Source organism: Camelina sativa, chromosome 19 (assembly GCF_000633955.1).
Source record: "Camelina sativa cultivar DH55 chromosome 19, Cs, whole genome shotgun sequence".
In the NCBI taxonomy this organism is placed as follows: Eukaryota; Viridiplantae; Streptophyta; class Magnoliopsida; order Brassicales; family Brassicaceae; genus Camelina; species Camelina sativa.
This window is the reverse complement of record NC_025703.1, coordinates 2,387,624-2,410,700: the sequence shown is the minus strand read 5'-3', so window position 1 is coordinate 2,410,700 and position 23,077 is coordinate 2,387,624. Positions and strand designations below refer to the sequence as shown.

The 23,077-nt window shown below is 37.6% G+C and overlaps 5 protein-coding genes and 2 pseudogenes across 5 annotated transcripts in view; 4 read left to right on the top strand and 3 right to left on the bottom strand.

Moving 5' to 3' along the window:
- The window catches only part of LOC104764284 (RAN GTPase-activating protein 2-like), a 1,408-nt gene extending 1,110 nt beyond the window's left edge, over positions 1-298 (bottom strand). Inside the window, exon 1 of the mRNA XM_019240783.1 lies at positions 4-298. Within this exon, the coding sequence (XP_019096328.1) occupies positions 4-298 (295 nt within the window). The remainder of the gene's footprint in view (positions 1-3) is intronic.
- On the bottom strand, positions 2,478-5,245 carry LOC104764282 (annotated as a pseudogene).
- LOC104767355 lies at positions 5,641-6,551 on the top strand (annotated as a pseudogene).
- LOC104767354 (UPF0481 protein At3g47200-like) lies at positions 6,833-8,077 on the top strand. Its single transcript, XM_010491390.1, has one exon. It carries the CDS (start codon positions 6,833-6,835, stop codon positions 8,075-8,077), a length of 1,245 nt encoding a protein of 414 aa, XP_010489692.1.
- On the top strand, positions 16,934-17,968 carry LOC104767352 (U4/U6 small nuclear ribonucleoprotein Prp31-like). The gene has a single exon (XM_010491389.1). The coding sequence runs from the start codon at positions 16,934-16,936 to the stop codon at positions 17,966-17,968; it is 1,035 nt and encodes a 344-aa protein (XP_010489691.1).
- On the top strand, positions 19,049-22,086 carry LOC104764281 (leucine-rich repeat receptor-like serine/threonine-protein kinase At2g14510). The gene is made up of 9 exons (XM_010487778.2): positions 19,049-19,309; positions 19,388-19,931; positions 20,030-20,490; positions 20,596-20,731; positions 20,823-20,894; positions 20,974-21,042; positions 21,163-21,234; positions 21,592-21,663; positions 21,766-22,086. The coding sequence occupies exons 1-9, from the start codon at positions 19,225-19,227 to the stop codon at positions 21,803-21,805; spliced, it is 1,551 nt and encodes a 516-aa protein (XP_010486080.1). The 5' UTR covers positions 19,049-19,224; the 3' UTR covers positions 21,806-22,086.
- The window catches only part of LOC104764280, a 2,357-nt gene continuing 1,887 nt past the window's right edge, over positions 22,608-23,077 (bottom strand). Inside the window, exon 2 of the mRNA XM_019241115.1 lies at positions 22,608-23,040. Within this exon, the coding sequence (XP_019096660.1) occupies positions 22,746-23,040 (295 nt within the window). The 3' untranslated portion in view covers positions 22,608-22,745. The remainder of the gene's footprint in view (positions 23,041-23,077) is intronic.

The window sequence follows — 23,077 nt, the reverse complement described above, 5'->3', positions numbered from 1 at the left end:
TACTCTCTACGATGTCAACACATCCCTCGTCTTCGAGATCATTCTGAGACAAGTTCAACTTTTTCAGATGTCGCTTTGCTGCCAAACAAGCGGCGATAGCTGGAGCCGCCTCATCAGTTATGTTATTACCGGCCAGTTCTATAACTTCAAGAGATGGAGCAGAACTCTTGAGAGCGTTTACAAAAGCTATAGCACCTTCATTCTCTAGTTTGGTATAACTTAGGTTAATAACAGTCAAGAAATTAAAGCTCGAAAATACTTTGCTCATAGAAACTCCGACTTTTATGCTATGATCCATTAGATAAAGTTGTTTCATAAATGTATTCTCCTCTATAGGTTCCTCCTAGGTTAAGCTAGTGCCCACCATATTCACCACCCATGAGCTCCTTTTATTTTTAATTTCGACCTAGTGTACCACAATAGGCCAACCTTAAATATGTCAAAAAAAATAAACTCAAACTAGTTACTAAACCACGGTCTGGGCTGAATATTTTATTTGAAATAAATTTGAAAGAATTTTATTTGTTATTTTGTTATTTATAATCTTTAAAAATATCTGATTTCTCAATTTTTTTGCTTTATTTTTTGTTGTCAATTGTCACCCAAACAAATTGTATAAAATCATATAAAAAAAATCAGATTATATTTATGATACTATATCAGAAAGAAATCTAAGTTGTTTAACCAAATGAATATTTCTAAATATCATTTCTTTGCAATGGATTTAATAAATTAATATTTTGTTTACTCTAATTAAATTGTCTTAATTACCCTTAATGATCATATCTTTTTTTTGGGGTAGTATTTCTAATGGCATTATAATGTAATTTTTTTATATTTTTAATGTCGTTTTATAAATATACTTCTCAATTAATATAGTAGGATAAATAGTTTATATCTTTATAATAAAAACAGAGGTGTAATTATAAGATCACTGAATATAATAAAATCCAACAATCTTCAAGATATGACAAAAAAAAAAAATGTATGTCTTTAAAATTATCTATTGTTGGATTGATATACTTAAGCCAATTTAAAGATTAATGTATATCCAGTTTAGTAAATAATGCATCAAGAATACTAGATTATAGTATATTGAAATTTATAAATTTATGATCGAATTAAATCAGATTGAGAGATTATATAGGAATTGATATAAAATCCACTTAAATTAAATTACATAGAGAAATTTTTTAATATAAATTTCATAAAACAGTATGATTATTATTAAGTTTAATATATTACATATGTCAAGATCATATATTAATCTAATATATACAATCCTTTTAACCTTTTCAAGCTTTATAATTTTTCCTTGTTAATTTCTTATAAAGTTGGCAAAACTAGTACAAATATATTTATGATATTGGGTATGCCGGTTTCACCCACATAAGCAGGATGATTTGCAGGATGATTTAAGAAAAACTTTTCTGCGTTAAAGGACACCTGCTGCGGCAGAAGTTTAAAATCAGACCAAGTTATGTTTTTATTTCATAATCATCACCTAAACTAACTTTATCATATCCAAAGGCTAGAGTTCTTGTTCATCCACATCTACCACTGGTGATTTGGGCTAGAGTTCTTTGTTCATCTACATCCACCACTGGTGATTTGGAGAATCTGGTATCATCAATATGGGAAAAAAAACCGAAAAATACGCATTTATTTTTTATGTGGATGTTTAATACCTGATTTTTTTTATTTCGTAGAAAAATACCCCATTTATATATATTTGGTTAAAAAATATCTCATTCTTTAATTTGTTGCTAGATTTTGAACCTGTGGATTAACAGCCGTTAACCGACGTAGCGGAATTGCTGAGTGATTCTAATGTGTTTCAATGTTTATATATGATATATTTATAATGTCTAACATTTACTTTAACTTGGGCTGGTGGTAAAGTTCTTTTTGCCTTTTTGGTTACCTTGTCAAACCAGGGTTCGATTACCCTATATGTAAACTCTATTATTTATTTATTTAATTCTTCTCTCCCGAAAATCCATGGCTTCGATTTTTTTTTTTTCGTTTTCTTTTCTCTTTGAGAATTCTCGAGGCTTTGTTTGAAGCCATCTTTCCTCTCTCATCCTAACAATATTACTTTGAATTGGATCAGTTCTCCTCCAATGTTTGTAGCTACAAGCTTTGTTTCATGATAATTTGAATAATTTCTGTGGAAATGTACCTCGCAAGTTCAACCAGCCCAAGCTTTTGTTCGAGCTTCATCTCAGTAATAACCGATTAGCCGTGACATTGCCGACGGTTGTTCTTCAGTACGTTGAAGATTTAGAACTCCGGTGGTTTAGAATCTGAGGAGTGAGTACCTTACATATAGTTTGTTGTGTATGAGGCTTAGGACAAAAAACAAGATTAGTCACTGCTACCACTTAAAAAAGAATCCTACTGTCCGGGGACCAACTGCGGTTACAAAGCTAATTAATTAATAATTAGTGGAAACATGGAAAGGGGAACCAATGTTCTCAAGGAATCTACCCAACCTGATCTGATAAACACGACGAACATGCCTCTCAAAGTTGTAATATACTCCCCCGTGATAACATGCCTCTCAAAGTTGTAATGTATTGTTTATTAACTACAGTAATAAATCAAGCTCCAGCTGCTACCTCTTCAAGCCACCCATAGCTTCAAACATTCATCTCTCCCACCGGAAACTACTCTCTCGCCATCAGGACTCCAAACCACTGCAAAAACCTATCCATCCACACATGAAAAAAAACAAAACATTAAAGTGATTGGCATTTTCAAGCAGGCCGGAAGCATTAATAATTAAAGCTTTCAAAGTGTTAGTTTAATAAATACCTCACCCGCATGACCAGGAAGATCTTGCTTTAACTTTCTCTCCCCAATATCCCAAACCTGTGCAAGTTAGAAAGCTGAGGAGTGAGTACTACCTTCATATATTTTGTTGTGTATGAGGTTTAGGACAAAAAAAAAAAACAAAATTACCTTAAGGGTAGAGTCACTGCTACCACTTAAAAGCATCCTACTATCCGGGGACCAACTGCGGTTACAAAGCTAATTTAATTAATAATTAGTGGAAACATGAAAAGGGGAACCAATGTTCTCAAAGAATCTACCCAACCTGATCTGATAAACACGACCAAAATGGCCTGTCAAATTTGCAAAATACTCCCCCGTGACACCATCCCATATCTTGACAGATTTATAAAAAGACGCACTTGCAATCCACTGGCCATTAGGTGAGAAACACACATGCTTTACTACATTATGATGACCGTGCAGCATATGCGTTTTAGGTTGGTCGCTAAAAGACTGTTCCCAAAGAATCATTCTCCTGTCATCAGAAACTGAGACTAATCTTTCACCGGACTTTCCTTTTGCTTGGTCGTATCTTTTAAGCGCAGCCTATAAAAGCAAGCAAACGATATCAGAAACAGGGTTGATGGACAAAAAAAAAAAAAAGTCAAGGAATGAGGGATAGCTATCTCTCAGTACCTGTCCAACTTCTTCAGGTGAAGAATATTGTCTTCCAGTGTGGTCAAAAGCTCCTGTCCGGAGAACGTAGTCTGTGCTCAATGCAAGGGATTTCACCGAAAATGCATGCCCCTGAAGTAACAACAGAATATGCAGGTTCAAAATTAGGCTGCTCAAAAGATATACAAACGAGAACCTCTTCACAAAGGACAGGTGAATGCTGAACATGGGGAAACGCATAAGCCATCCAGGTCCTGGCTATTTCTACCGTAACACAGTTGGGCACCAGGATGGAAACAGCCAGAAATAAACACAAGAGAATATGCAGGTTCAAAATGAGCGTTTTACCTCCAATTTTGCTGCAAAACATAGAGTCCCATCCGGAGTAACGTGAAACATCTTTACTGTACAATCTTGACAACTGCCAAACACAGAACAAACATTTTTGAATAGCAAGAAACAGGTGATCGAGAGGAACTAGCTAGTTGGCATTGATACAAGTAGTAGGGACATGATCTACAACATAAAAAGAGGATGATCAAAGCATTACAAGTCTACAAGAAACTTAGAAACATACCCTGTATATATAATTCCCCTCCCCCCCATCTGACACAAGTCACACCACTGAGACAAGTTAGGGATTTCTTAAGTGTAATGTCCCATATCCTTGCATCCCCATCTTCGCAACAAGTTACAAACCGACGGCACGGGTAGTTAAGGTGAACTGGTTCCCACGAGATACTAGTAATCGAATACTTGTGACCCTGGGAGAAGTGAAGTGTTTATCGATCAGTATCACTCACAAGGAGGTTGCACAGCATAACCAAAAAAGGAAAAGACGTTAATATAAGGGGGCTGCCATTTAGCTGTCCAGTTTCCGGTATCCAACAACAGACTTTACCATCTAAACCACCACTAACAAGGTGCTTACAATCTGGAGACCATGCGACGGCTACTACACGGTTCAAGTAGCCTGACAATTAATAAACGCATATCAGAAACAGGTTGAGGTTTATTAATAGAGGAGATAGACAAAACCTTAGAGAGCAAAAGAGATTAGTACCTCTGCATATAAACAATGGAGTTTGAGTGTTGAGATTCCACAGCCGGACACTCCTATCAACTGAGCCACTAGCTAACTGCTTACCGTCCGGACTAAATGAAACACACAGAACAGAGCCCTCATGACCTAATAAATATTTTTTTAAAAACAAACCAGTCAGCTAATCTATGAAACTACCACTAGTCAGTCAGGTAGTTGAAACGGCAGAGAGGAAGGAACATTTTGACATACCATCAATGGTAGCAGAAACATGGTTAACAGGGCGAGTTCGGGGTCGATACACTATCGTCAAAATATTCTCCACGGACACTGAATGCACACAAGTTTTTCCAGAGCATCATCAATAATATGATATATTACTATATCATAGCAAAAAAAAAAACCTTGATGTCTCTCCAAGTAAGTTCCGAGGGGCACAACAAGTTCCTCATATCTTACATAGAAAGCGTAGGACAAGTTCTCCTCCTGAAAATTCCATGTAAACCATAAACAGAGATTACTAAAAACTCAGAAAAATCATTCCTTAATTTATTCCTTAAAACCAAGGACAAGAAAAATTCTTACATTGTTGAGAAGTCTATTGGTTAAATGGGTAAGCTGCAAAGGCCCTGTTTGTAGAGGGACATTGATAGGGTCGCCTAAAGTAATTCCAGCAGGATCCACTAACCGACATATCACCCTCTCAGCCATGTCTTGTGGCTTCGGACTTCAAAGAACAAAAGAAAAAAAAAGCACAGATCTGCTGCATACACAAAAAAACCGAAATTACCTTTACTGAAGAAATATATAATGGGCCTTTTTGTGTACCTAAATGGGCTTGTTATATATTTTAAATGAAACGGGCATAAGTTATGGCCCACATTTCCATACTTGTTCTTGTTACTCTTTTCCTGTTTTCCTTTTTAAGTTTAGAAATTTAGAGCATTTGCATCGGCGTATGAATGACTGTCCGATGCAATTAAATGATTTAATTTAAATCTAAATTCGACATATATCGAAGGAACGTTCCTTCATACGGGACGTTTATTTCTCCGTCCTTCGTTACACGTGTTTGCGTGTGAGATGTTTGTGTTATTTCTCCGACTTGTTTTGCCGGCAAAAGTATCCATTCATTTGCTTATCTCATGTCTTCTTCTCTTGCTCTGTTTCCTTCTTTGAGTCCTTCTCCTCTCGCTCCAAGATTCTTATAAACCCTAACCCAATTCCCGAATTCTCCATTTCTCTCTCCATGCTCTGTTTTGAGGTTAAAAACGCATCTTTACTGAATTTGAGAACTCGAATTGCTCCTCTTCAACCCCAACAAGTTCGGTCCAAAACCCATGTTTTGTCTGCTCAGTCCAGTTTCTTGAAAGGTTTGTTCTTCCCCCCCCCCCCTTTGTTTTGTATGAGTCGAATTCATTGTTTTAATTGCTTAGTTTATGTAATTGACCAAAAGGGTCATTAAGGGTTTGTTCATTGTTGTGTGGATACCCTCTAATTGATCAATTAAATTGATTGTGTGTATTGAACAGTTCTTAGAACCGCATGGAATATTGGGAAAGACGGAATTGAAGCTGGAACCAATCTTGTACCTGTGAGCTCGCTTAGTCCTGTCGTCACCAATTACACTCTAGTCTTTAGTTACAGTTTGGTTATGTTTTTATGATCATTCCTTTTTTGGTTTGGTTGAAGGTCTCTGTACCTAGACCAGTTGCTAGAATCTCGGTGACGATTGCAGCATTAGCGGTTTCGTTGTTTGTTGTCAAGTCGTTTCTATCAACCGCTTTCTTTGTATTGGTATGTAATGCAACACCATCCCTATTCGTGGACTCTTTTTCGGTGTTTACAAAGCTAATTTACTATGAGTTGTTTGCGTGCACAGGGTACAATAGGATTTGCATATTTCTTATTCATAGCCTTAAACAAAGATGAAGCTCCTAAACTCAGAGGAGAAGATAAAAGTTCTGGTTCCAAACCATTGGATGATCCACTTGAAGAAGCAAAGAGAATTATGGACAACCAATGCTCGTACCAAAAATTGAAGGACCAAAAATAAGAATAAAATATTTGAAGGACCAAAAATTATCCTTCACCAATGCACATGGCCTTAGATCGGTTTAGGACACTTACTTCCTTGTCTTATTTTGCTACGGATAACGGTAGGAAGACAAAAATGTTAAGAACGTATAAATAAAAGAAAAAGTAAATGTCAAAAGAAAAATGTTAATTTTCCTTTTTTCTTCTTTCTCTCCAACGTATATCTTGTTGTATATATATAACAAAGAAGGAGAAGAAGAAGAAAAATAGAAACCATTAGCTGAAGCCATCTCTAAAATTATGGACGGAGAGCTTTCAAGAACAGTATCTGAGCAAGAGACCATGATTAATGGAATTAGTCGTTTGACTCCAAATCTTCAATATGAACCAGGCGGTATCCGATCTCATTGCATCTTCAAGATCAGTGATCGCATTCGTGGAAACAACAACAAAGCATACGATCCAGAGTTTGTTTCAATTGGACCATACCATCACGGGAAAGAACAACTCCGTACGATTGAAGAAGAGCACAAGCCTCGATTCTTGCGTATGTTTGCTGAAGAAGCTAGGAAAAATGGTGTAGCTCGCAAAGAGTTGATGTTTGCTGTATCTGATTGCGTGGAAGCTCTGAGGGATTCGTATGCGGAGAAACTTGTCGGTGTAGATCGGGATCAACTGCTCAACATGATGCTTATGGATGGTTGTTTCATTCTTACGCTCTTCTTGAGCGTCTCCATGGGACTTGAACTCGATACAAAAGACGATCCGATTTTTCAGACGCCTTCCATTCTCAACTGTATCCGCAGTGATCTTCTATTGGTGGAGAATCAGGTGCCGTTCTGTCTTCTCGAAACTCTCTTAGAAACCTCGAGAATCTCGGTGACCTCTGATAGTTTGAAGAAGATGGCATTCAAATTCTTCAGCGATTCAAGACTACTACCAAAAAGCTCTCGGTTAAGTAACTTTAGTACTGATGAACAACCAAAACATCTCCTCGATCTCATGCGCCAAACTTTAATCCCGGACAAAGAGACATCCCCAAATCAAAATCACACAAGTCGGTCTATTTCTGGTTCACGCCCTTATTCCCGTCCATGTATTGTCTCTGCCACGAGACTCTGTAACAATGGATTAGTACTTAAGCCGAGGGAAAAGGCAGATACGCTGTTAGATATACAGCTCAAGGAAGGTGTGCTCGAGATACCACCATTAATCTTGGACGACTTGAGCAGCCAAGTTTTTCTCAACTTTGTTGCTTTTGAGCGGCACTACGGCTATTGCTCAAAGCACATAATGAGCTACGTAGTTTTGATGTCTGGCCTCATCAACAACAAGGCTGACGTACGCTTCCTAAGCAAACAAGGGATCCTCGAAAACTGTAATGAGATCGATTATAAGGAAGTTTCTCGGTTCTTCAAGACCGTAGGTAATGACGTTCGTCTCGACATATCTGCAAGTTATCTGGCGCCAGTGTTTGAAGGTCTTAACAAGCATACTTCAAAAGAGGTTTCTAAACTTCAAAAAGTGTTATGTTTTAAATTGTAACCAATGTCTTGTTTCCTACTACGTACAATTATATGAACTATTTGTTTTTTACTAATATGATGCTGCAGAGTTTATTTTAAAGGTTATTTTTCCAATAAATATGCCGGATTTCTTGAAATTTTATAAATTAAAAATAGAATCTAATGAAGTTGAGAGATTATATAGGAATTTGTATAAAAGGCACTTACAATATACATAAACACAGTATGATTAATTTGTATAAAAGGCACATACAAACTTAACTCTGAAAATATCCAAAGTTTTATTTTTTCGCTTCAGTTTCTATCCTTCAAATTTTCAAAACTTTACAATAATAATTCCTTAACTTCTAAATTTCCTTTTCTTAAAAAAAAGAAAAAGGCAAAATAATAAAGTTCATGTTCCTAATTCCTATCAAATTGGAAAGTTTGGATCGGTTTAGGATTAGGACTCTTATTCTTTATCCTATATATATATACTAGATATTAGTCCAGGCAATGCGTGGTTGCATGCATAATAGTTTTTATTATATTTTTGAATATTTATAAAAACAAAATTTTGTATTTTTCTATTAACAATAATAACATAATTAAATAATAGATTTTAAGATTGCATTCTAGTAAAATTGTATCAAACAAAATTAGTAACTATGTGTAAAAATATTATGTATAAATATTCCTCATTTCAAAATTTAAAAAATAGAAATAGAAGATATATATATATATATATATATATATACAAATAAATATAGCTAACAAAAATAAAAAAATATGAAAATTTAACCAAAAACATTTTATCTTGAAAGATAAATAAAGAATAAAATTTATAATAATTCTGGGTAGGAGTTACATTTGAGTTAAATGTAGAATTACACATGACATTAAATATGAGTTAATTAGAAATAATTTTTTTAATTTGTTTTGTTTTTTCTATGAAAGGAATACCAAGTAGCCCAATAAAATTTTAAACTTACACATGATTTGGTTTTTTGTTGATATAAACTCATACATAAAAATTTAAATTTTTATTATTTTGTAAGTGACAAACTAAATTAGTTTTCTTATAACATCATATGAACTTCAATCTAAAGATTTTTTAAAATCTCAAGAAAATTTCTATCTTTTTGGTTTCTTTTTTAATTTTCACTCATCAATTTATATTCTAGTGCTAGATTTCATACTAATAGTTTCATCTTTAGAGAGTTTAGTTAGATGGTATTTTTTAAAAAATTATATTCTTTTCTATATTATACTCCATTTGAATTTAAGTGCTATAAGAGAATAGAGAATTAGACATTGATCTTTTCAACCTCATGACCTTGTGGGATGAATATAGTAGAAGAATATTTAAAATGGATTACTTATAAGATTATAAGCTAAAATATACAATGGAGATAAACCTTTTAAAACATCTTAAACAATGTAATATATATATATATATATATATATATATATATATATGGCACACTCCAAAAATATAGAATTAAGCTTTTACAATGAGATTTGAATTGATTTCTTAAACACATACAACAACAACAACAACAAACACACACAAAAAAAAAAAAAGATTTGAGATATAGTTGAAGAGGATGAGAGAATGGGATAATGAAAGAATGAGAGATCAAACATCTAAAGTAAAGAATTAAGATGTTTTCTTTAGTTTGATTCCCTTATTATGAGATGGTTATAACCAAAATAATATAAGAAAACAAAGAAGAAAAGAAGAAGGGCATAAAACAAAGAAACAATAAAATTCAAAACAATGTAAAATATATAGTAAACAAAAAATATAATCAAACTCTTAATTGGGGTTTCAACTTTCAACATATGCAAGAACATTATAAAAAACAAAGAAAATATTTAGGATTTGAGATATGGTGGAGGAGGATGTGAAAAATGTTATTTACAGGATAAAAAATGATGGAAGTTACATTTCATAATTAAATTAGTTAAGTTATAATTATAATTAATAGTATGTTTAAATGAAAATGAATGGAGGAAAAAAAGTCAATTCACTAATTTCAGTTTCAATTTAGTAGTAAAGAATGAATTTAAAGTATGCATTAATGTATATGATTAAATGTGTTGTTTAATTAAAAACAAATATTAATTTTAAAAAATTAAATTTAAATGGACCAATAAGGAGAGAGTGAAACCTTACTTTTTATATATATGATTCTAATTGATAACATAGATGACCAACACAAGAATACACATAGAAAACCTAGTAATCAGAAATCTCTAGGGTTTTGTAAAACTAAAACTTTTCGTTACACGGAGAGATTCTCTGCTTCCTGCGAGATGTTAACATCAAACCTGTTCATTTATTCTCATCACATTGCGAAATATGCTAAGAGAACCATCCTTGTATGCCCCAGAGCAAGTTATAACCGAACTATGCCCTTGTCTCTTAAGGTCAACTACACAAAAGTCGACAATAGGGCCCACGTTGACAAACTTTTCTAAAACTTCTACGGTTGAACCTTCTGCACCCGGCTGCAAGTTTAACCTTACAAGCTGCAATTTAAAATAAATGAAAATGTTCAGATTCTTAATAGCTCTTCTTTATACTAGAACTCAGAGAAAATAACAATCCGACATAAATAACTAGGATAGTGGTAACCAAAAATCTATAAATACGTTTTCGTTCTTCAAGAAAAATATATTTACTATAGACTATGTAATGAGAACCATATTCAATTCAACCCTAGTGTACCTGAGAATCTTCATAGCTTGAGCCGACAAAGACAAGAGCATTGTCTTGAGCATTGTCAAGACAGGAGATGGTAGATAGATGCTATAGAGGTCTCACCCAAACGCTCAAGTTTGAGGCCAGCGACCCTTGAGGAAAACATAGTCAGAATGTGGACATTATCATTCATTTCAAAAGAGCTTTGTAACAATATCAACAAACTTTTCTTCTTCGAGGATCATGACAAGGAGGTGGATCTGTCCGGCATGGTCACCGAGAAGATACCTAGAGCCGTCAACACCACCACCAACTCTTCCAAAGTCGACCCCAATTGGGTCGATTTTGGTACACTACCTTAACTATACTCTTTCTTTATTATATATCCTAGACTTTTTATCTCTTTTCTAAACACTATAAACAATTTTTTTCTCTATCCAACATCATGAACCGTACAAACTCTTTTAATTACAACATAACTACTCTAAATCGTGATTACACTTAGTAAACCAATGTCTTGTTTCCTACTACCTACAATATATGAACTATTTGTTTTTTATATATATGATGCTGCAGATTTTAAGCCATTTTAATGGTTACTTTTCCAATAAATATGCCAGATTTCTTGAAATTTTATAAATTAAAAAATAGAATCTAATGACGTTGAGAGATTAAATATATAGGAATTGTATAAAAGCACTTACATCTTACAATATACATAAACACAGTATGATTAATTTTAGTCTCGAGATCATACAAACTTAATAATCAATTCCATGATAACAAAGCTGAACTCTGAAAAATATCCAAAGTTTTCCTTTTTCGCTTCATTTTCGATCCTTCAAATTTTTAAAACTTTACAATAATTCCTTGACTTTTAAATTTCCTTTTTTTTTTAAAAAAAAAGGCAAAATAATAAAGTTCATGTTCCTAATTGAAAGAACAGAGAGACCAAGAATATATTTTCTGTATAATGCTTTTTTTCTCCTTCTCTTTTTCTTGCTTTTGTCAAGAGTTACAATTCTATTTATATACAGTGCTATCGAATATTCTAGACTTTTTGGAGGCAACCTTATCCTTAACCTCCAGCTGTAGTGATAGGGATTGATGAACTGTTGAAGTTGCAGGTCTGTTCCTCTGTTATGCGAGTCTGTTCTGCTGATATGCAGGTCTGTTGTGTGCAGTTCTGTTCCTCTGTTTTGCAGGGTTGTGTTGTCAGGGAAGTCTTTGTCTTCTTCCATTGACTTGGATTGAGATTCACTTGTTGGGCTTGGGTTGTGTCTACATTCTTTGTGTCAAGGCCCACGTTCTCTCGTACACCCTCCCTCAAACTTGGCGTGGGTGAGACGTTAGTAGCAGACACACCGAGTTTGCCACGAAGATCAAGGAAAGAAGGGCGTGGTAGCGGTTTTGTAAAGATATTGGCCAGCTGCAGTGTCGCTGGGATGTGGTGAGTTTCAATGAGCCTGAGAGCTACTCTTTCCCTAATGAAGTGAAAGTCCTTGTCAAAGTGTTTAGTGCGGTTGTGGAGGGCAGGGTTTGCCGAGAGGTAGACGGCAGACAGATTGTCACAGAAAACTTTGGTGGGTTGATACTGAGAGACACCGATATCACGTAGAAGAGCAGATATCCACATGAGTTCACGAGCCACAACAGATAGAGCTCGATATTCTAACTCAGTTGAGGAATTGGATACTGTCTTTTGCCGTTTTGCAGACCACGATATCAAGGTGGAGCCAAGTAAGATACAGAAGCCTGATGTGGATCGCCGTGTATCCTTGCAGCCGGCATAGTCACTGTCACAAAACGCAGAGAGGACAGGATTGTTGTGTTTTCGAATTGGGAGGCCCATCTTGATGGTTCCCTTCACATATCGGAGAATCCTCTTGAGCAAACTGAAGTCAGAGTTGGTAGGACTGTGCATTCTCTGACAGATGAAATTGACTGCATATTGGAGATCCGGTCTTGTAATTGTCAGATATTGCAGTTTACCTGCTAGGCTACTGAAGTAGGTCGGCTCTGCAAATGGTGTGGGATCGAGATTCTCCAGCTGTTGTGGAAGAGGAGTGGGCATGGGATTGCAGTCCGACATGCCAGCTTGGAACAGAATATCCGAGGCATAACCTGTTTGGTGCAGACACAGACCATTTGATAATGTCTCGAACTGTATGCCAAGAAAGTAACATGGGGGACCAAGATCCTTCATAGAAAAACGAGTGTTAAGTGCCGTGAGGAGTTGTTCCAGCAGAAGCGTATCATTGCCAGTGAGAAGTATGTCATCGACATAGAGGAGAAGCACTAAGGTTTTCTGATATTGGTTGCACACAAACAACGAGGGATCTGACGTACTGCATTCAAAGCCGAATTCAAGCAAGAAGTTGCTAAATGTATCAAACCATGCCCTCGGAGCCTGTTTTAATCCGTAGAGGGCTTTTGTGAGACGACAGACATGGTTAGTTCTCTCTGGATCAATAAAACCAGAAGGTTGATACATGAAAACGGGTTCTTGCAATTCACCGTGCAAAAATGCAGTCGATACATCTAGTTGCTTGATAGGCCAAGACTGAGCGACTGCCGTATCAAGGACTAGACATATGGTGGCGGTTCTGACAACAGGACTAAAGGTCTCAAGATAGTCCACCCCTTCTTCTTGGTCAAACCCCTTGGCGACAAGACGAGCCTTTAACTTGTCGACTGTTCCATCAGGCTTAAGTTTGGTTGTGAAAACCCACTTGGACGATAAGATATTCATATCTTCAGTAGACTCGGTAAGAGACCAAGTTTGCAACATGTGAATGCGTCTAATCTCTTCCATGACAGCATTGTTCCAATCCGGATGCTTCATGGCCATGGTAATGTTTTTCGGTTCATCTGCAGTGTGTTTGGAGGTGAGCAGAGCATACCTTTTGTTTGGTTTCTGAATCCCATCCTTCGATCTGGTCGTCATGGGATGAAGGTTGGCCGTAACAACTGGTGTGATGACTTGATTTGGAACAGGATCACCAGTTGTAGTATCAGCAGAATCTATGACCGAATCAATATCAGAGTCATGAGAATGTGTCAACTCTGGAGCAGAGTCTTCATCAGAATCCGGGAAAGGATGTAGCTCTTCTTCTTCGGGATTGATGACGGGCATTGTTGTTCCCGTATTGTGAGGCAAGGTTGTATTGTCAGGCATTGTTGTTCCCGTATTGATGACTGGCATTGTTCTCTCATCTGACTGCTTGGGGGAAGACTGCAGGTCTGAGGAGAGAGACGAATACATTTTGTTGCCAAGCCTGAAGCAGAGGAGTTGTGCATGGTGGAGAGAGATGATGATACTTCACTTTAAATGGGAATTGACACTCGTCGAAGATGACATGCCTAGAGATGTACACCTTACCAGTTGGAGGATAGAGGCAGCGGTAGCCTTTGTATTGGCTGTGATAGCCAAGAAACACACATTGAAGCGATCTTGGATCAAATTTATTCTGAGCAAGAGGTCGCAGACACGGGTAGCAAGCAGACCCGAAGACTCTGAGAGAAGAGTAGTCAACTTTTTCTTGAAGGAGAGTTGCATAAGGACTGACATCATTTAAAACCGAGGAGGGTAGGATATTAGTGATGTAGTTGGCTGTGAAAAATGCTTCCACCCAGTATTTCAAGGGTGTGTGACTGTGAAATAGCATAGATAGTCCAAGTTCTACTAAGTGTCTATGCTTTCTTTCTGCAAGACCATTTTGTTGTGGTATGTAGGGACATGAAATTTGATGATGAATCCCATGCGCTTGGAGATGGTGCTTGAATTTATTACTTGTAAATTCTCCACCCCCATCACTCTGAAAGATTCGTATTTTGGCATGGAATTGATTTTCAACCAACTTTTGAAATGTAGTAAACACTGAGAAGAAATCTGACTTGAAATGCAAGGGATAAAACCAGGAGAATCTTGAAAAATCATCAACAAAAACCACATAATATTTGAATCCCTGATTTGAAACAACCGGTGAGGGTCCCCAAAGATCACAATGGATCCGATCTAAAGGCGTTAAACTGCGAGAATTAGAAGAAAAAAACTGAAGCTTGGTGCTCTTTCCCATTTGGCAAGGCTCACAAACAGGAGATGTTTTGTGCTTATTGATTTGAATTTCCTTGCAGGTTTGAAGATGCTGCAGAGATCTTGAGTTTGCGTGTCCTAGACGATGATGCCAAGTTTCCAAGCTTGCTGCACATTGTCGATTTGAATAACAAGCCACAATCTCCGGATTCTGCAGCACATAGAGTCCTTCTTTACGAGGACCCTTGAACACCACCTTCTGAGTGTTTAAATTGATGATGTACACGTTAATGGAATCAAAGAAAACACCACAGGGATAGTCATCACATAACTTTGAGACAGAGAGCAGAGATTTCTTTATGTCAGGACAAACTAATACCTCGTTAACAGGAATAGTACCTTTAGATGAAGATATGGTGGTGGAACCAACATGAGTTATGGGGAGATAGGCTCCATCCCCAACCATTACCGTATCAGTGCCTTCGTAAGCAGTGGTGCCTTGAAGACCAGCAGTAGACGACGTCACATGTGCTGTTGCAGCTGAATCGGGATGCCACTCTCGACCATTGTCATCGGATACACGCAGAGAGGCAAAGGCTTGAGTTGGAACATCACCTTGGTAGTTGTTATCGAACCTGTTGTAGCATTTGAGGGCTGTGTGACCAATTCACCCACAAATCTGACAGACAGGTCGCTCACCTTGAGCTTGAGGAAAGGACTGGTGTTGAGTGAACCCACGACCTCGTGTTGTATATCCTCCTCTGCCTCTGTTTTGAGCAAAGCGACCACCTCTACTTCTCTGGTTTGGAGCAAACTGCGGAGCACATGGATTCGTTTTTTCTGTCATGAAGGCAAGGTGAGGAGTGACGGTGGTTGTGTCCTCATAGGACTGTAATTTGCTATCGAATCCTTGAACGTCTGAAATCACATCATTGAAAGTAGGAGCTGGAAGCTTGCTCAAGGAGCTCTGAATGACCGTTGCAATAGGGTCATACTCTCTTCCCAGTCCGTTGAGAAAACCAAAGATCTTCATAGACTCGTCTACAGGCTTCCCAATGGAGCTGAGAGAGTCACAAATGGTTTTGAACTCTCGACAATAAGCAGAGAAGGTCTTACCCTTCTTACACACGAGTTGCAGGTTGCGACGGAGGGAAAATTCTCTGGCTACACTGCTTTTGTTGAAATTTTCAGCAAGCGAGACCCAAATTTGACGAGAGGTTTCAAGACTGTGAACATGACCAAGGACCTCTTCGGATAGAGTTCCAACCAACCAAGACCGGACTAGTTGGTCAGTGCAGAACCAAGCCTCATACTGAGGGTTGGGGACTTCGGTGGTGACATCACCATTGGTAACACGACGGGTCTGAGCTGGGACCGAGACAGCTCCGTTGACGAACCCGATGAGCTTCTGACTGGACAGGAGAGACTCGAACTGTGTCTTCCACAGTAGATAGTTGTTGTCGTTGAGCTTGAGCGTAACTGAGCTCGAGACATGGACGTTGTCGGGAAAGGGGTATGTGGTTGCCATTGAAATGCCTGTGAGAGCTTAGAATGGCTCTGATACCATGAAAGAACAGAGAGACCAAGAATATATTTTATGTATAATGCTTTTTTTCTCCTTCTCTTTTTCTTGCTTTTGTCAAGAGTTACAACTCTATTTATATACAATGCTATCGAATATTCTAGACTTCTTGGAGGCAACCTTATCCTTAACCTCCAGCTGTAGTGATAGGGATTGATGAACTGTTGAAGTTGCAGGTCTGTTCCTCTGTTATGCGAGTCTGTTCCGCTGATGTGCAGGTCTGTTGTGTGCAGTTCTGTTCCTCTGTTTTGCAGGGTTGTGTTGTTAGGGAAGTCTTTGTCTTCTTCCGTTGACTTGGATTGAGATTCACTTGTTGGGCTTGGATTGTGTCTACATTCTTTGTGTCAAGGCCCACCTTCTCTCGTACACTAATATCGATAGAATTGGAAAGTTTGGATCGGTTTAGGATTAGGACTCTTATTCTCTATCCTGTATATATATATATATATATATTCTAATTGCTACCGTACATTACCAACACAAGAATACACGTAGAAAATCAGAGATCTCTAGGGTTTTGTAAAATAAAAAACTTTTCGTTACATTGAGAAATTGTCGTCTGCTGCAAGATATGGCGACTTTTGAAGATTCTTTCCTCGCCGACCTTGATGAGTTATCTGACAATGAACCCGAATTAGAAGAGAATGATGCTCCGAAGAAACAAGAAGAAGAAGAAGAAGAGGAGGACGAGACTACCTTTAGTTACGATGACCTTGATAGCGTTTTCAAGATACAGAAAACTCAGGAATTTTCAGATATTATGCAAAAAGTGGAAGAAGCCCTAGATTTTGATTCTGCATTCAAGGAACTCGTCGATTGCAATAACCTCTTAGTTAAGATGGACAAGGAATTTGCCATCCTTCACAGCTTTTTCCGTCACAATTACAGACTTAAGTACCCAGAAGTACCGAACGCAATTAAGTATGCTCGTATTGTTAAAAGTTTCCACAAGACGGATACTGCTGCTGCTTCAGCTATGTCTGAAAACGCTCAGGAGAAGACTATAGAGGCGTGTGATCGAGTTCTTGATCTTAACTCATCGAAGAAGAAAGTTGTTAAGTTTGTCGATATGAAGGCGAGGTCCATCGCACCGAATCTGTCTGTGCTTGTGGGAGGTAAAGTTGCAACTAAGCTCATGGTAAGTGCTGGAGGTTTATCTGAACTTGCTGAGATGCCTCCTACTTGTAATGTTCAACACGTTGGTAACAAGAGGAAGAGGAGTTTTGTTGGGTCTGTTAAGGGTTTTTTGATAGAGACAGATATTGTTAACACGCCTCCTAGATATCAGGATGATGCTTGTGGCCTCTTGGCTGCAAAGTTGACTTTAGCAGCCAGAGTTGACTCTAATAGAGGAGACTCATCGGGGGCACAAGGAAGAGCTTTGAGAGATGAGGTTCTCGAGAAGATTGACAAGTTACAAGGACGACCTACGCGAGGTGCTGTTTCTTCTGGTACTACGTTTTTTGAAAGAATGATTAAAGAGCAGTCGAGTCCTCAGTCGCTAGAGCTAGGCGAAGATGATGACACTCAAAGCAAGTACTTCTCCAAGTTTGGGACATTCTCCAAGAGTAATTTGGCTGGGGACGAAGATTATTACATGTTTTGAAAACCGAACATTAATTCTCAGCCTCATCTAGAAGATGATCATCATGTAACCGTTTTTACTTTTGCGAAGATTACATGTTTAAGTTTATTTTAGTTTGTGTGACACTTATTCAATTTTATGTCTTCTATATATACATTATTTTAAGGTTTTTGATATTACATGTTTTTTCTTATACTATAATTTAACGAGTAGCCATATGACTAGACCGGACCTGCATGCAGTACCCTTCAAAATTTTCAGGCGTGTTGGTTAACCTTGAATTGATACAAGGCTACTATTAATTTGGTGGTTTGTCAGTTGTGTACATTTAAAACTTGTTCAATTTTTCTTCTTACTTTTCTGTTAAATTTAGGCTATTTTTGTTCAAGTACATATGGTATAGAAAAGTTTCCCAAAAAAATTGTATATATTCAAGATAAATTACTCATAAAATTTGGTTAAATCAGATTGGTACTAAATGTATTTGGGACTCCGATCCGGTTATCATATTCTAAGTTAGCGTTTATATTTAAAATAATCACTTTCTTAATTAGCATAACCATCATCCCTTTGACTTCCAGCTCTATAATAATCCTAACAACATCTTCTTTTTGTTTTTTTGTCACAATCCTAACAACATCTAAAATTTAATTTAGAACGATGTTTTACTAAAAAAATAAAATATGTTTAGAGACTTTAAGGAACATTGTGGTCGGCCACAAAGCAAACGTGTATGAGAACAAAATGCAAAGAAGATATACATTACATACCATTGTCGTATAAATTACAAAGCACATGAAAATGAAATCTTGTGAGGCACGAACACGCTTTGCATCCGAAAGCTTTTTAATTTCCATTGAAACAACTACAAGCAGAGAAAAGTGAGGAAACGTAAACCCTACTTAAATCTGATCAAGTTTTCTAAGATATTTCGTGAAAGTTAAATAATTGTAGAGCAAATTACAAATGGTAAATCAACGGACCGGATTAAACCGGGCCGGTCATGTTTCCAATTTTCAAAATAGACCGGCAACTGAAATAACGGCATAAAATAATAATTTCTTGTTTGTCGTCGTCTTGAAGAAAAAAAAAATATGTTCGTCGTCTTCATCAACCTTCTCCTCTGACCTGTTCCTCTAATTCTCTCATTCTTCAAAAATCTCTCTCTCTCTCTGGAGCTGGAGGGTCAACCCACCCCCCTCCTTCTTCCAAACCTAAACCTCTCTTTTCATGCTAACTGCTCTTCACCCACCACCACCATCGCCGTCTCCGCCGCCATGTCTCATCTCCGCCTCTTTCTCCTCCTCCTCTCCGTCTCCTCTCTTCTCTCTTCCTCCATCTCTCAGCCTTCTCCTCCTTCAGGTATCACCTCAATCTCTTCCTTCCATTGTGTTAATACCTCATAATCTGTACGATTCGCTTACAATTTCCACAATTTAGCGATTCTGATCGATTGTGGCGCCTCCGAGTCATCCGTAATCGACGGCCGAAAATGGCAATCCGACGAAGATTTCGTCACCAGCGGAACACCAAAGACCGTCCCGGACAAAGCCCTCGACCAAATTTTATTCACCGTCAGATCCTTCCCTCTTGAAACTCGCCGCAAGTTTTGTTACGTGGTGAGCGTTTCTCGTGGCTGGAAGTATATGATCAGGACGACTTATTTCTACGGTGGGGTTAACGGAAAAGGTACTCCGCCGCCGGTGTTTGATCAGATTGTCGACGGCACGTTCTGGGGTGTCGTTAATACCACAGCTGATTACGCCGATGGTCTCGCTTCTTATTACGAAGGGGTTTTTATGGCTCAGGGGAAATCTATGAGCTTCTGCGTTGCTTCCAATTCTTATACCACTTCTGATCCTTTCATCTCAGCTTTGGAGCTTGTCAGGCTTGATGGGACTCTTTACAATTCCACTGACTTCGCCACTGTTGGGATGAGTCTTGTTGCTAGGCATGCTTTTGGATACAGCGGACCTATCATCAGGTATATATAAAGTTCACTACTTTGATATCAAGTTTGATCATTTCCCCACAGAGAATTGGTTCCTTGGTTGCTATATTAACATTCTTCATCTTATTCAGGTTTCCAGATGATGAGTTTGATAGGTTCTGGGAGCCTTATTCGCTGAATTCGACTGTACCAAACAATAGGAAACTCGAGGTTTCTGGTTTCTGGAACCTTCCGCCTTCGAGGATATTCAACACAGATCTAAGAGCTACCCAAGTTCAGCCTTTGGAGTTCACTTGGCCTCCAATGCCCTTAACAAAGGCTACTTATTATATTGCGTTGTACTTTGCTCATGACTCTGACTCGTTGGGAGATGGATCAAGAGTCTTTGATGTTTCTGTAAATGGTATAACATATTATAAAGAGCTGTCTGTCACTCCAGCTGGTGCGGTTATCTTTGCAAGCAGGTGGCCTCTTGAAGGTCTCACAACGTTAACTTTAAGTCCTAGAAGTGGTTCAAACCTTGCCCCTCTTATTAATGGTGGTGAAATGTTTGAGTTGGTACCTCTTGGAGGCAAAACTCTTGTTCGAGATGGTAAGACTGATTACAGCACTGAATTGATTGAATTCGTTTTTGTGGTGGTTAAAAAGTGGCTTAACTGCTGATTAAATGCTGAATTTGTGTTTCTTCCTTCTGCAGTAACTGCTCTAAACGCAATTAAAAGGAGTTTCAAGAACGCACCAGCTGATTGGAATGGGGATCCTTGTTTCCCTAAAAATTACACGTGGTCTGGTGTTACCTGCTCTGAAGGCCCTCGAATTCGCATAGTCACCTTGTGAGTTGGAATTTTGCGGAATGTGTCGCCCTTATTTGTTGATGCGTCAGTTTGGGATTACTGACACTTTTCTAATTCATTGATTTTCCAGGAACTTAACTAATATGGGAATTTCAGGTTCCCTAGCACCTGCAGTTACCAAATTAACAGCATTGTCCTCTATGTAAGTACCTTGACTAGCAACTATTAGTTCTATGCCTGAATGTCAAAAACATCTGCTGATATATGTGTCTTATGAACAGTTGGCTAGGAAAGAATTCTCTCTCGGGAAGTTTACCTGACTTCAGTTCACTCAAACTGCTGGAATCACTGTGAGAGGATAATTATATTATTTCACTACATGTTATGCAGATTTGCACCTGTCAGTAACGATAGGCTACAATTGAACAGAGACTCATAAGCTAATCTCATGTTTTGTATCTATGTACTAGGCATTTGGAAGACAATCGTTTCAGTGGAAATATTCCTCCATCTCTTGGTGGAGTGCCGCACTTGCGAGAGCTGTAAGTTTCCATTCTTCTGATAATTGATTTTAAATGTTTCTGTAGAATAAACTGCAAATTGCTCAAGATTCTTGACTTGTAGATGGAGAAGATATAATACCTTATATATTCATTCAGTAATACAACAGTTAGCCCTTCTTTACTTTGGCATCAGCACTTTTGTCTTTAAGCTTTGCTTTCTAAGATTCAAAGGGCATAATAAACTATATACCCTGTACACATTTTGCAGTATACCAGCATAACTGTAATCATGTCTCCTCTATAGACTTTTCCGAGATACATCATTTCATTGTCGCCATTTTGTTGCCAAGAGCATGAATTTTCTGACTTAGCAATGTATGTTTTGTGGATAATTAGGTTCTTACAAAACAACAACCTAACTGGCCAAATTCCAAGCAATCTTCTTCAGAAGCCTGGACTTAACCTAAGGTAAGCTACAAAATTCCCAGCGTGGTTTTAACCATCCATATCTGAGTAATGTCTCGTTTAGAACCAGCTAATGCAAATATTCTCTGATTCTTTACACTTCAGGACTTCCGGTAACCCCTTTTTGACTCAACAGCCACGTTGATTCAGCCTTTTAAGATGAAGACGACAATGATTTGAGTTTGTGTTATGCATTTTGTAGAGCTTGTGTGTAAATTAGAAGCCTCACTCACGTGTACAATCTACTTAACATATATGTTTCATTCTTTGAACACTTTGGGAGGGGGGGGAGGGATAAGAGAACACTGATTTACATGGGTTGTAATATCATTCTATTGTGTAATGAAAACATACGTTGTATTATGAATATTGTGATAAACTAATGGAGTTTATGTGTTTTTCCTCTAATAACAAATCGGTTTTACTGAGGTCAGTGATATTTCTCACTAGATATTCTTTGGTCATCAAGGTATTCATTCACCTGAATCTACTAAACTTTAAGATATTTCTTGCTCAAATATCTATATATCAAATATGCCAAACAAGATATATAAACAAAGGACAAGAGAAACGTGAAAATAATGAGAGCTGTAGTGTCTGCAAAAGTGGAGCCCGATTCCAAAATGGCGAAGCAGAATCAATTGGTGCAGAAAAAGAAAGTAAAATTTAGAAAACATCTGAATCTTGCATGTGCCCATCAGTCTTTCATCTTTCATTTTCTCATCATTAACTAACAAACAGACTACTCTGCTTCTCTATTTCTCTGGCTCATCATTTTTTTTTTTTTTTGACATTTACTCGTTTGTCTCGTATATTTCACATCTCAACATGCAAACAAATCTAAAATCACATCGTCATCTTTTCATGATTACTATACTTTTGGATCCATAAAAATGAAAGATGAAGAACAGAGGAACTCGAATTTCTTGACACTTAACACTGTCACATTAGATCTCAAACCATAAAGCTTAATAGAACACAAAATACATGCATTAGAGTTACTGACCAAATGAGCAACACTCGAGAATCCGAACAAATCAACCAATAATACTGTCAATCGAAATACACTCAAGATTCGATATTTTCTAAGGGCGTCTCTCTACTCTGTTTTTCTTAAGCGCAAGTGGGAACAGAGGAGGTAATGGAAGAGATGACTTAGAAGGAGTGCAAATAGGGACATGAATCATCGGCCTAATCCTCATACTCGCCGATCTCGTTCTTTCCAACCCTTTCTTACCTCTCTTCCCTTCTTTCTCTCTCTCCACTCTCTTGGCCGCATCCTCAAGCGAGCTCGATGATGATGTATAAGACGACGGAGACAAAGACGACACCGTCCTCACCGTAACCGGCGAAGAAGACGGATTCCTCTGTTTCTTCAACCTCAAAAGCTCTTTCCAAAGAACCGTACACTTGGGAG

Bases quoted from the DNA above. Each gene is read 5' to 3' on its own strand.
- LOC104764281 (XM_010487778.2), top strand. From the start codon at position 19,225: ATGTCTCATCTCCGCCTCTTTCTCCTCCTCCTCTCCGTCTCCTCTCTT. The intron at 19,310-19,387 runs GTATCACCTCAA...TCCACAATTTAG, and splicing joins TCAGCCTTCTCCTCCTTCAG to CGATTCTGATCGATTGTGGC. The intron at 20,895-20,973 runs GTAAGTACCTTG...TCTTATGAACAG, and splicing joins TTAACAGCATTGTCCTCTAT to TTGGCTAGGAAAGAATTCTC.
- LOC104767354 (XM_010491390.1), top strand. From the start codon at position 6,833: ATGGACGGAGAGCTTTCAAGAACAGTATCTGAGCAAGAGACCATGATT.
- LOC104767352 (XM_010491389.1), top strand. From the start codon at position 16,934: ATGGCGACTTTTGAAGATTCTTTCCTCGCCGACCTTGATGAGTTATCT.